Raw genomic sequence first — 13,008 nt, 5'->3', positions numbered from 1 at the left:
CCACCACCCTAATGCAAAACAAACAACAAGTCAGTGGCGGGCGGCTATGCAGTCCAATGGCGTACTGCCGCAGGCTATTTTTAGACCGTGACGTCGCATCGTAAAGCCGAAGTAAAGCCAAAGTGGGACATTATAGACCCGCCCTCGCATAGACCCAACGTAAAAAGTGCTACTTTTCTCCTGTAATCTTTCAAAAACGAACATGCCGATCACGCATTGCTTTTTTGGAACTTGTAGAAACGACTCTAGACATTACGACACATGAAGGATGTTTTCTTCATACATTTCCAGAAACCAAAAACTCGGGAGGAAAAAATGTGAAGACCGAATCAACTTGCGCGGACTTTTAACACCAGCTCGGTAATTCCATTCGCATTTCATATGCAGTAAACATTATGTTGGGTTGACATGGTCTTTCATAGGACAAAGAGGTAAGCCTTTTTTTTTTTTTTAACTTATTTTTTTTGTGTAACGTTGTGCTGTACTGCTTCTGTCTGACAATGAATGACCTGAAAAGAATTACAATGGTATCTGACTGCCACTGTTACCGTTTCTGTTATATATATATATATGTATATATATATATATATATATATATATATATATATATATATATATATATATATAAACTTTAGTAAGGGGGGAAGTGTAAATAAATTATAGGATTAAGATGTGTTATCAATGAAAAAATTAAAAGTGTTCGTTGGCTGTCACTGAGTAGCATTTGCGATCGCTCCGCAAAGCTAACTAAATTACCCCCAAGAATGGTATGAGACGTCGGACAACCAGAGGATATATAAGAAAGACAGGGCTGATGGTAAAGGATAGCTTGTTGAAACAGGAGAGTGTCATTGTCAGTCGCATCGATAAAAAAGCTAAATCTATGCTTAGCTCGGCTCGTTTTTTTCGTCTTTTTCAGCCTTCGACACTAAAGCCGTCTCTTTAACTCAGTGCTTCTCAATTATTTTCTGTTACGCCCCCCCAAGGAAGACGTAAATGTTTCGCGCCCCCCCCCAACTCTCTGCCACCACTGTCAATAGTATCATTCGTCTATATTACTATTATAAGTACGCCTCAGCCTAACATTGTGTCCTTTTTTTTCTATTAAAGAAAAAAAGTAACATAGATCAACATATAATAAAGTATAACTTTTTTAACATTGTGTTGCTTGTAACAGAAAAGACTTAACGCGCATCAATTTGCCTGAAGTTAAAAAAAAAAAAAAAAAAAAAGTCACATCCAAACTGTAAAAATACACTCAAGGTACATTTTTGACCATTTGATACTGAAAAATAAAATGTAATAAAATCAGTAAATAATAACAAATTCAAATTGATTAGAAACATTTACTCTTCAGGACAACGTGCCAAAAAATTTGACCGAAAAACAAAACTGAATAGAAGGGGGGGGGGGAAGTCTTTGGACAGAAGGAAAGTTTTTATTTTTGCTGATTCACCACAGTGCTCACTGGTTTACTGATATAACACTGACAAAGCGGGACGATTGTGACAATTGGCAATATTCGGCACATTTTCGCTGAAAAACAATCAAGCGGCTTATCAATGAGATTGAGGTCGAATGTCTTTAAGTGGCGTCTTAACTGATTTGGCTTCTCCGCTATAATCATTTTTAGACTCAGTAAACAGTGGTCTTTCCTCATTTCCCACTATATTAAAAGTCAAAGGCAAACGGCCCGAAAAAAGCGCATTCTCGGCGGCCGAGGTAGAACCGTAGGTGAGGGCGGTGGTCGTGACGATCCCAAGCCGAAAACGGCACTTCTCGGCCGGACACGTGAGAACCGAAGAAGACAGTGGGTCGCTGCGTGAGTCCAGCTCTGCATGAGTCTCTTCCGCGTGCTCTTGCTTACTTCAAAAATACTGCACGCACTTTGAAAATGAGAGCGCCACTGCCACTCACGGAGTGGATGTGCAAAAATAAAAATCAAAGCATGTTCCCCGAGGTCACTCGCGCCCCCCCTGGCATCGCTCTGCGCCCCCCTGGGGGGGCGCGCCCCACCATTTGAGAAGTACTGCTTTAACTGAACATTTTTATGTTCTTCCACATCTTTGCCAGTCAATTTGACACCAGGCACATCATTTTCGGAGAGAATTGATAGGTTTAGCTCTGTAAACATCTCCTTTGTACACGATTTCCATTCATTTCCTATTAGGGACAAACGGTGGCTTGTCCCTACTTAGCAATAGTAGCTAATGTCATGAATATTAATGAGCGGAAGTGACGTGTTGCTTGTGGTACGCCATAGGCGTCGCGTTGACGCATAAATTACCGTGCCAATGACAGTCCTGGTGATGCTACAATATAAAAACTTTAAAAAAAAATGTCCATCCATCCATCCATCCATCCATCCATCCATCCATCCATCCATCCATCCATCCATCCATCCATCCATCCATCCATCCATCCATCCATCCATCCATCCATCCATCCATCCATCCATCCATCCATCCATCTATCTTCCGCTTGCTCCGGGGTCAGGTCGTGGGGATAAAATAATAAGATGCATAGATACATTTACAGAACATATCACAAGAATTGCATTTTGTTTCCAATCTGCACTTTTGGTTAGCGTTGCTTTCAACTCCGAACCATAGTAAAAGTCAACACCGGGCTTCCTTTCTCTCCCCCATACGCTCACCCACTTCTTCTTCTACGCCAAATTGGCAATTCCGGTCACACTGAAACGAGACAGCGGCCCCTTGGAGATGCTGGTAACTATGTTGTTTATAAAAATGTTACGTCATTTGAAAGAGTCAGAGATTTGTTGATACGCTCAAAAGCTGCATCAACAAATCAGCCCCTGACATGAATTAGAAATAACTTTAGGATCAAACGGTATTTCAATATGGCTAAAAGACAGATAAACAAGTCAGAAAAGCAACAATGACAACAAGGAATGTTTTGGACAACTAAATATGGTAAGTTAAATAGGCCGCCTTGCCAGTCTTTTTTATGTTTTACAAGTTAGACCTGTTGAGAAACTAACTGCTGACTGCAAGTCCCACCTGTTGTTATGTGGACAATTGCCTGGGCTGTGCAAAGTATAGCCTCAATAATTTTAAATTGTTGTCATAACATTCATACCACGGATATTATGCTTTTAATTTTTTTCATGAGTGTTTTGCTGGTACTATGATTCCATCTCTCTTGTGAAGCGTCTTTGTGTGGCTTGAAAAGAGCTCTAGAGATACAATGTATTATTATTATTATTATTATTATTATCTGAAATTGAGGCTTATAAGTAGAGATGTCGGCATCCCGATTGATCAAGTCCGATCACGTCATTTTCAAAATATTGGAATCGGCAAAAAAATATCAGACATCCCTTTTTTTAATATACTGTATATATATTTTTAAATTAAATCGTTTTCTAATTGTATTTAACGTTACAGACATAATATGTTACACTCATCCAGAGTCTTTAGTTTAGGCTTAAGGTAGGGTTTTCGAATTTATCCAGTTAACGGCGGTAATTAATTTTGTAAAATATTTATCACGTTAAAATAGTTAACGCAATTAACGCATGCGCTGCACGACCCACTCACGCATTGTTGCGTTCAATCTGTAATGGCGCCGTTTTACCAAAATATAGAGCTAAATGGCAGCATAAAATGAGTAGAGTGAATTTTGTCAGCCTTTGGAGCCTTTTTTAATTGGCTAAAGCCTTACAATCCCTCTCCCTACGTTTAGAAATATTGTGGGAAGCAATGTGGGGAAGAAAGGTAGTAATTGATCTTTTTCTTAACACCCTATGTTATTTCCCAACGCAGAGAAGATACAGTGGGTAGAACAGGTATTTGATACACTGCCGATTTAGCTGGTTTTCCCACTTGCAAGCCATTTAAAGGTCTGTAATTTGTATATCATAAGTTCTCTTCAACTGTGAGGGACGGAATCTAATACAAAAATCCAGAAAATCACATTGTATAATTTTCAAATAATAAATTTGTATTTAGCTGCATGAAAAAAGTATTTGATACATTACCAACTAGTAAATATTTAGTCTCTTAGTTCTTTTTTAAGAACCCCTCTTGTTCTCCACTCATTACCGGAAGTAACTGCACCTGTTTGAACTTGTTACCTGTATAAAAGACACCTGTTCACATGCTCAAACAAACAGACTCCAACCTCTCCACAATGGCCAAGACCAAAGAGCTGTGTAAGGACATCAGGGATAAAATAATAGACTTGCACAAGGCTGGGATGGGCTACAGGAAAATAAGCAAGCAGCTTGGTGAGAAGGTAACAACTGTTGGAGCGATTATTAGAAAATGGAAGAAGTTGACGGTCAATCTGCCTTGTTCTGGGGGCTCCATGCAAGATCTCACCTCGTGGGGCATCACTGATCATGAGGAAGGTGAGGGATCAACCCAGAACTACACGGCAGAACCTGGTCAATGACCTGAAGAGAGCTGGAACCACAGTCTCGAAGAAAACCATCGGAAACACATTACGCCGTCATGGATTCAAATCCTACAGCGCACGCAAGGTCCCGCTGCTGAAGCCAGTGCATGTCCAGACACGTCTAAAGTTTGCTACTGACCATCTGGATGATCCAGAGGAGCAATGGGAGAAGGTCATGTGGTCGGATGAGACCAAAATTGAACTTTTTTTGGTCTAAACTCGGCTCGTCGTGTTTGGAGGAAAAAGAAGGATGAATACAACCCAAAGAACACCATCCCAACCGTGAAACATGGAGGAGGAAACATCATTTTTGGGGCTGCTTCTCTGCCAAGGGTACAGGACGACTGCACCGTATTGAGGGAAGGATGGATGGGGCTATGTATTGCCAGATCTTGACTGACAACCTCCTTCCTTCAATGAGAGCCCTGAAGATGGCTCTTCCAGCATGATAACGACCCGAAGCACACAGCCAAGGCAACTAAAGAGCGGCTCCGTAAGAAGCATCTTAAGGTCCTGGAGTGGCCTAGCCAGTCACCAGATCTGAACCCGATAGAAAATCTATGGAGAGAGCTGAAAGTCCGTGTTACCCGGCAGCAGCCCCGAAACCTGAAGGCTCTGGAGAAGATCTGCATGGAGGAGTGGGCCAAAATCCCTGCTGCAGTGTGTGCAAACCTTGCCAAGGACCACAGGAAACGTTTGGTATCAGTAATAGCCAACAAAGGTTTCTCTACCAAATATTAAGTTCGATTTTTGTGATGTATCAAATACTTATTTCATGCAATTAAATGCAAATTTACTATTTAAAAAATCATATACCATGATTTTCTGTGTTTTTGTATTAGATTCCGTCCCTTACAGTTAAAGAGAACTTATGATAGAAATTACAGACCTCTATATGTTTTGCAAGTGGGAAAACCAGCAAAACCGGCAGTGTATCAAATACTTGTTCTCCCCTCAGTGCATATCAATTGGTACTATTACGCACAGTCATGGTTGCACTTCCCATCATGCATTTGGGCAGAACAGTTAAATGGCTACAGTATCATTTACTGAAAGCTCAACAAATACACTAGATGGCAATATTTAGTCACAATATACAAAGTCACATTTATCCTTTAAGAATTACAAGTCTTTCTATCCGTGGATCCCTCTCACAGAAAGAATGTTAATAATGTAAATGCCAATATTGAGGATTTATTGTCATAATAAACAAATACAGTACTTATGTACTGTATGTTTATATATTCGTCCGAGTTTTATTCATTTTTTTCTTAATGCATTGCCAAAATGTATATGATCGGAAAATTATCGGAAATGATTGGAATTGAATCGGGAGCAAAAAAAAAAAAGCAATCGGATCAGGAAATATCGGGATCGGCAGATACTCAAACTAAAACGATCGGGATCGGATCGGGAGCAAAAAAACATGATCAAGGAAAATATCACATGCATGGCAAGTGGGCATCTGCATGTTGTTTCAGCACCATTTCTGCTTATAGTCCACGACCTGTGTCCGTCTCGTCTAGGGCTGTCCCAAACGACTAATTTCCTCCCGATTAGTCAGCCGACTATTTTTATGATTAGTCAACTAATCTAATAATTTTTATTATTAATTTTTTTACTACTTCAGTAATGAAATTTTTGTTCAAGCTTATTAATTCACAAAAAACATTTTGGAACACCTAAATTCTTTATTAACGTATAAATAAATAACATAAATACCAAAAATAAATCACAAACAATAAGGTCAAGTGCTGCTGGCATTAACTAGTGCAAAAAAAATGTAAACGGAAACACTGTGACTTCACCTCTTTAACAGGAGTCAAAACAATTCTTACTCTTTTTGTGGTAGGTCATTGTCTATATTGTTCTAAATGTTAAAATGAATTGCAATGTCCCGGACAACCATCTTCAGAATAATTTGTGTGAGTTCAGATGCGTTTTCTGGTGTGCATTCCACATTTTTGGGGGATGGGAAAAACTGTTCATCTTTTGTTTGTTTTAACCTGAAAATAGATCAAGTAGAAGGCACACTGAAATATTACCACAATTATTTTGAATGAAAGGCACACATACCCACAGTAACAAAAATTAAATATATCGTATTAATTTTATAGTATACTACTATATGTAATACTTTATAAGTATATTAAGTAACTAACATTAGTGCAGTCATGGATTACACTAAGCAGGCCAGTTACAATCCGCTAGCTTGTTGTTTCTTGTTGTCTTGGAAAATTACACTTGGGTGACGGCGCTTCAAGTGTTCTTAACTTCATAGCCGACGTGCTACTGTGGTATGCGAGCTCAGCTTAGCAAAGAGTACACAAAGTGGCACCCTCCATATTTTCCTTGAAATAATTCCAGGCTCGGGCTATTCTGGTCCACTTTTTTGGCTTTATGCCGCTTTCACGTGTTACCAATTCTGCCCTTTTTGGTAACTGGCAGTGTTTTCAACTCCTCGCCAGAGTGAGGAGTTAACCGGCGATTCACTTGGCTTCTTGTCGTCGGTTCGTCCGGGTTTGTCCGATTTCGTCCGATTTCCTCCTCAGGAAGGCGGCGGCGTGCATCAAAACACAGAGAGGCATCAGATGGCTCTTTATGGATACTTTTATTGACCAAAACAAAAACGTGGGGGACGCAGCCACTCAACTTGGCGCTACCCGCGCACTTTTCCAACTCATCGATCTCGCTCCCTCTCTCTCGCTCGCTTGCCCACTTTCTTCTTCCTCTTTGCTCAATCTGACAACGCCGGTCACATTGAAATAACAGCGGCCCCCTTGGGGGTGCCAGTAACAACCGCTTGTATCGCGAGCGCCCTCCATTCTAAACTTTAGCCACATGTATTTTTTTTAAACCCGTCATCACCCGTCGACGGTATGTTTTGCCGATGACGTCGACAACGCCGACTAGTCGGGACAGCTCTAGTCTCGTCAACCCTGCGCTGTCATATGTACTTTGCATTCCGGCACCTTATGATTTACAAATTAAGCACGGCCCACGTATCGTTACTTGTCGCATCGACATATCATGAGATTATCGGCCAGGGGTTCCCAACCCTACTCATATCACAGTTTGAGAACTGCTGATCGAAACAATGCGTTGTTGTGTTGCCAGGGACAAGATGCCGTTCCACCATGTGACGGCGGGCCTGCTGTATAAAGGCAACTACCTGAGTCGCTCACTTTCAGACAGCGACAGCGACGTGCTGGCCAGCATCTCCGTGGAGGAACTTCACGGTGAGTCATCTCAATTCTAGTTCATATTCCTCTTTCATCTTAGCCATAAGAAACACTTCCGATTTGATCTGTTTATGAACCCTGATAAGACCATCTTAAGCGCATCGGTTGTATTTTGCGTCAGGAGTTTGAATTAGATGTTAGCCTAAAGATGTTTTATGATATTTTCCATCAATCTCGGTATAATAATCTAAATGCGTTTATGTGTATGTGGCACAGCTTTCCTACTTTAACATATTTTCCAGAAGAAAAAGAAGCCAGCGAGCAGTGCAACTAAACACATCAAAGTCCCAGCAGAAAAATATGAGCTGCATACTAATCAACACACACACACACAAAAACAAGCGCTGACTGCTGCAGTATTGCGCACCGAGCAACACATACACAACAAAAGCATACTTTTTAGGAAATAATAACAAACTTTGCTTTGTAATAGGGGAGAACAGGGTTGGTTGTCTGTCACAGTTTTTACTTTTTCATGACTTCCCATCAAAACACGTCTTAGAATCGTCATTCATTTATGACAGAAAAGCCTAATATTTTGAGTTGGATTTGAACTACTTTTCATTTTTTAACTGTGTTTTACAGTAGTTTACTAGACTGGTAGGGTTTGGTGAGTTACCATTATATTAGAATGGTTTTACAATGCTGTTTCAATGAACAATAATAATAATAATAATAAAATTTAGGGCTGTCAAAATCATCGCGTTAACGGGCGTTAATTAATTTTTTAAATTAATGACGTTAAAATATTTGACGCAATTAACGCATGCACTGAATGAGCCGCTCTCGCATTGCCTCAAACAGATTTCAATTAGGCCGTGTATGGACATTAAGAGTGAAGAGAATACCACCAGCCGCCTGGGGGCAGCGCAGCGCCGTTCCATACTAATGTTATTCCTTCTAATAGTGGGAGAATTAGTAGTTGTGAGACGTTTATGCTGTTGCTTTGTGCTCCACACATATTTCGGTAAGTTTGCTTTCTTTTAGTGGCAATTATGTGTCTCTTGTTGTATTTTGGGTAAGATATGCAAAGAGATATATCTTTTATAAAGGTGAGTGGACACAGGCGTTCTTTGGGCTGCGCCGTTTATTGGCATACGCTTCTGCAACTCCTTCACAACAAACAGAAGTATCATTTAGTGAAAGCACAACAAAAACAATATTGCTATCTCTCAAAAAAAATAATGTTCACAAAAAGAAAAGCACTTCAGTCTGTAGTAATGAGGCCCTATTCTTACACAGCTAAACAACAATGCAAAGTGAACTGGTGTTACTTTGCATTGCATTTGGTCACTCAATTCTTATTATTGTTATTTTTATTCTTCTTATTATTATATTAACTCTACTTTTGATTGAAAATTGTACAAATTTTATTAAAACGAAAATATGAAGAGGGGTTTTAATATAGAATTACTATAATTTGTAACTATAACATTTATCTTTTATGAACTATAAGTCTTACTATCCATGGATCGCTTAAACAGAACCAATGTTAATAATGCCATTTGTGGATTTATTGTTATAATAAACAAATACAGCACTTATGTACAGTATGTTGTATGTATATATCCGTCTTGTCTCTTATCTTTCCATTCCAACAATAATTTACAGAAAAATATGGCATAGTTTAGAGATGGTTTGAATTGCGATTAATTACGATTAATTAATTTTTAAGCTGTAATTAACTCGATTAAAAATTTTAATCTTTTGACACCCCTAATAAAATTTTTAGCTCATTGTGTCACCCCCACCCTGCCAAAAACATTGTTTTGGCAGCCCTTTAGATTTTCATCTTAGTGTTTTAGACAAATATACTTATTACCATAATTTTGGGACTATAACGCACACCTGACTTGTCACAGAACCAGGGCGGACGAGCGGTGTGCACCCAAAAGCAGGGAAACAAATGCAAAGCAAGGCAGGGAGGGAGGCAAGGCCGGGTAGCCGTGAAGGTTTGATGATAATTAACAAAAGCACAAATAAATAAAAGGCATCAAAAACTTACTCAAAACAGGGAATGCAGGAACATGAGGGCTTAGGCGTAGACATCGACCACACTGGGATAGACATCGACACTGACGCAACAAGGAGTGAACAGAAACTGGGAGCTTAAATACGCACAGACACGGGGTAACGAGACAACGAGGAACAGGAGGGTGACACAGGAGGATACTCTAGGAGCAGGTACAACAGGGGAAATCAATGGGCCATCGCAGGGACACACTAGGTGGTAACCAACACAAAACCTAACAACTATAAGCTGCCACCCACCAAATTTGACAAGAAAACGGCCTTTGTTCATAGATAAGCCGCACCGGACAATAAGCTGCAACTGTCCTCACTGTATTATGGGATATTTACACCGAAAGGTAATAACCAGTAACACTTTATTTGACAGCAGCATAATAAGACTGTCATAAGACCAAATCAACCACCATGAAGCTTTGAAGCAATTGGCATCAAAGCTTCATTGCTTGAAGAAGCTTCATTTGGCCATCACTCCTCCCTTAGGGGAGACAGTCAACCTCTGCTACCACCTGCTGTCAACACTATTTTTGTCAAATAAGCCTCCTAGCATGCATTGCAGCGCTACAGATGTAAATAACAATCAAAAATCATCTTCTGTAGTAATTGTTTCTTCAGTTAATCTTGCAGTTGTTTCATTAATTGCTAGCTCTGGTATTTGGTAACCCTTTATGGCAGTGACAGTGGCCCAATAAAACTGTCATAAGACCTTCATAATTATGACAAGACATTGCCATGAGCATTAATGAATGCTTATGACCAGTGTTGTTAATCTTACTGAAAAAAAGTAATTAATTATAGTTACAAATTACTTCTCCCAAAAAGTAATTGCGTTAGTAACTCAATTACCTGAATGTAAGAGTAATTAGTTACTTGGCAAAGTAATTGGTGATAATTACTTTTTTTTTTCCTCAAAAAAAAAAAACAAAAAACAAAACAAAACAAAAAAAAAACATTGGCCACACTATGTGAAGTTTTTTTGTGAAGGTTTTTGGTACAATTGGCCCGAGCCCAATTCTTTACCCTAATTTACCCTTCACCCTGAATAACTGTTAAAAGTTGTTAAAATTGCTCCCATTATTGCATTAGTTCCCTTCTCTCTACTTTCGACAAATGAAAGTTTTAAAACTATTTCATCATTTAAAGATAGATTCAAGTCAAGATTTTGCCGATTTAGAAGTATTTTAGATAAAAAGTTACTTAGGTTCGTTAGGAAGGTTCTGTACAACAGAGCCGTAATAAAAGGTCTACTGCATTAAGATGGCGGCTGTTTACTAACGCATCTAGTGCCGTGTCTGTCATTTTGCATCTAGTTATAGCTATATACAGTATATGCAGTGTTGTTAATTTTACTTTAAAATAGTAATTAATTACAGTTACAAATTACTTCTCCCAAAAAGTAATTGCGTTAGTAACTCAGTTACCTGAATGTAAGAATAATTAGTTACTTGGCAAAGTAACTAGTGATATATATTTTTTTTCTCCCCAAAAAAAAAACAAGAAACAAAAAAAACAAAAAACAAACAAAACAAAAAAACAGGTCACACAATGTGAAGTTTAAAGGATTTGGAGGACAATTGGCCCTAGCCCAATTCTTTACCCTCCACTTAACTAGACACAAGGGTATTGCGATAACTAGCTAGTAACCTTTGCTATGTGTGGAAGTCATTTAAAGTTGTGAATCAACCATTAAAGTTGTTAAAATTGCTCCCGTTATTGCATTAGTTCCCTTCTGTCTACTTTAAACATGTGTAAGTTTTAAAACTGTTTCATCATTTAAAGATAGATTTAAGTTAAGATTTTGCCGATTTAGAAGCATTTTAGATTAAAAAAAAAAAAAAAAAAAAGTTACTTAGGTTTGCTAGGAAGGATCTCTACATCAGGGCCCTCCTGAGAGGTCTACTGCTTTAAGATGGCGGCTGTTTACTAACGCATGTAGTCCTTAAAACATGTTGGCAATGCAGCTGTGTCAGTTGTGCATCTAGTTCTATAATATGATATCTACCGTGTCATGTGGGCGTAGTTTGTCGGCTATGGCTACAGTCAGGTATTATTAGAGCCACCTAGCATCGCGGTTGCAACGGCGTTTTCCCCACTGCTGCTCTGCTCTCGTCCCGGTGAGTCCGTTTCTCTCAGACTTTTTTTATTCAACCAACTTAGTAACGCATAGTAACGCACGCCTTTCCCGCCTCAGTAACGGTAACGGCGTTGCCAAGATGAGAAAAGTAATTAATTAGATTACTCATTGCTGAAAAAAATAACGCCGTTAGTAACGCCGTTATATTGTAACGCCGTTATTAACAACACTGCTTATGACAGATGTAATTTTGTGATCTGAGTTGCACTTAAATGGAGTTAGTGACATAATTAGCCGGATGATACTTAATGACATCTGTAATAAGCATTCATTAATGCCCCTGATTGTGTCATGTCACAATTACGATGGTCTTACGGCAGTCTTATGACGCCGTTGTCAAATAAAGTGTTACCTACTAACCCAAATAAATCAACGAATCAGCCGCACCGGACTATTAGATTCAACATAAAGGAACAAAGTAGCGGTTTATACAACCCCTCGTCAAGAGCCAAGAATCTGCATTGGACAAGGTGTCAAGAGTCAAGAATCTGTATTGGTCAAGGTGATGATGCTGGAACTTTTGTTTGGTGCTGTTCCAGTGAGATTTACAATGACGACTGCCTGAAGAAAAACATCAAAATTCCCTCAGTCCTTGATGAGGCACTGGGGAGATGGCTGTGGTTAAATCTTCAATAAATGCGCAAGTTTACATTGAAATTTTAGACAGCTTTCTCATCCCTTCAATTGAAAATGTTTTTCATTTTCCAAGATGCCAATGCATAATGCCACAGAGCTAAAACTGTTAAAGCATTCCTTAGAGAAAGACTCATCCAGTCAATGTCATGACCTGCAAATAGCCCAGATCTCAACCCTATTGAACACTTCTGCTGGAAATTGAAAGAAATGGTCCACAGCAAGACTCCGACCTGCAAGGATGATCTGGCAACTGCAATCAAAGAGAGTTGGCAGCAAATTGATGAAAAATACTCGTCAAGTCCATGCTTCAGAGACTGTAAGCTGTCATAAAAGCCAGAGGTGGTGCTACTAAATACTAGGGATGTGTTTTGATTGTTATTTCTTTGTTTTTTTTCTCATGATTCCATATTTTTTTCCTCAGAATGGAGTGATTCCATATATATTTCCCTGCACTTGCTATATAAAAGTAACATTTACTGACCACCATTTATTCATTTATTCAGTTCTTTTACTATTTCTGAATGCTAAAGAGTTGCACTTTTGAAC

General features: G+C 39.1%; 1 protein-coding gene across 2 annotated transcripts in view; it reads left to right on the top strand.

The window, feature by feature from the left end:
• The window catches only part of LOC130917898 (calcium-binding protein 8), a 92,695-nt gene that overhangs the window by 34,584 nt on the left and 45,103 nt on the right, over positions 1–13,008 (top strand). For both annotated transcript variants that reach the window (XM_057839660.1, XM_057839659.1), the window contains exon 2: positions 7,540–7,661. In XM_057839660.1, the coding sequence (XP_057695643.1) occupies positions 7,547–7,661 (115 nt within the window). In that variant the 5' untranslated portion in view covers positions 7,540–7,546. The remainder of the gene's footprint in view (positions 1–7,539; positions 7,662–13,008) is intronic.

The sequence above is a fragment of the Corythoichthys intestinalis genome, chromosome 6, assembly GCF_030265065.1.
Source record: "Corythoichthys intestinalis isolate RoL2023-P3 chromosome 6, ASM3026506v1, whole genome shotgun sequence".
Taxonomy (NCBI): domain Eukaryota; kingdom Metazoa; phylum Chordata; class Actinopteri; order Syngnathiformes; family Syngnathidae; genus Corythoichthys; species Corythoichthys intestinalis.
The sequence above is the reverse complement of the archived record's forward strand: the minus strand, read 5'-3'. Positions and strand labels throughout refer to the sequence as shown.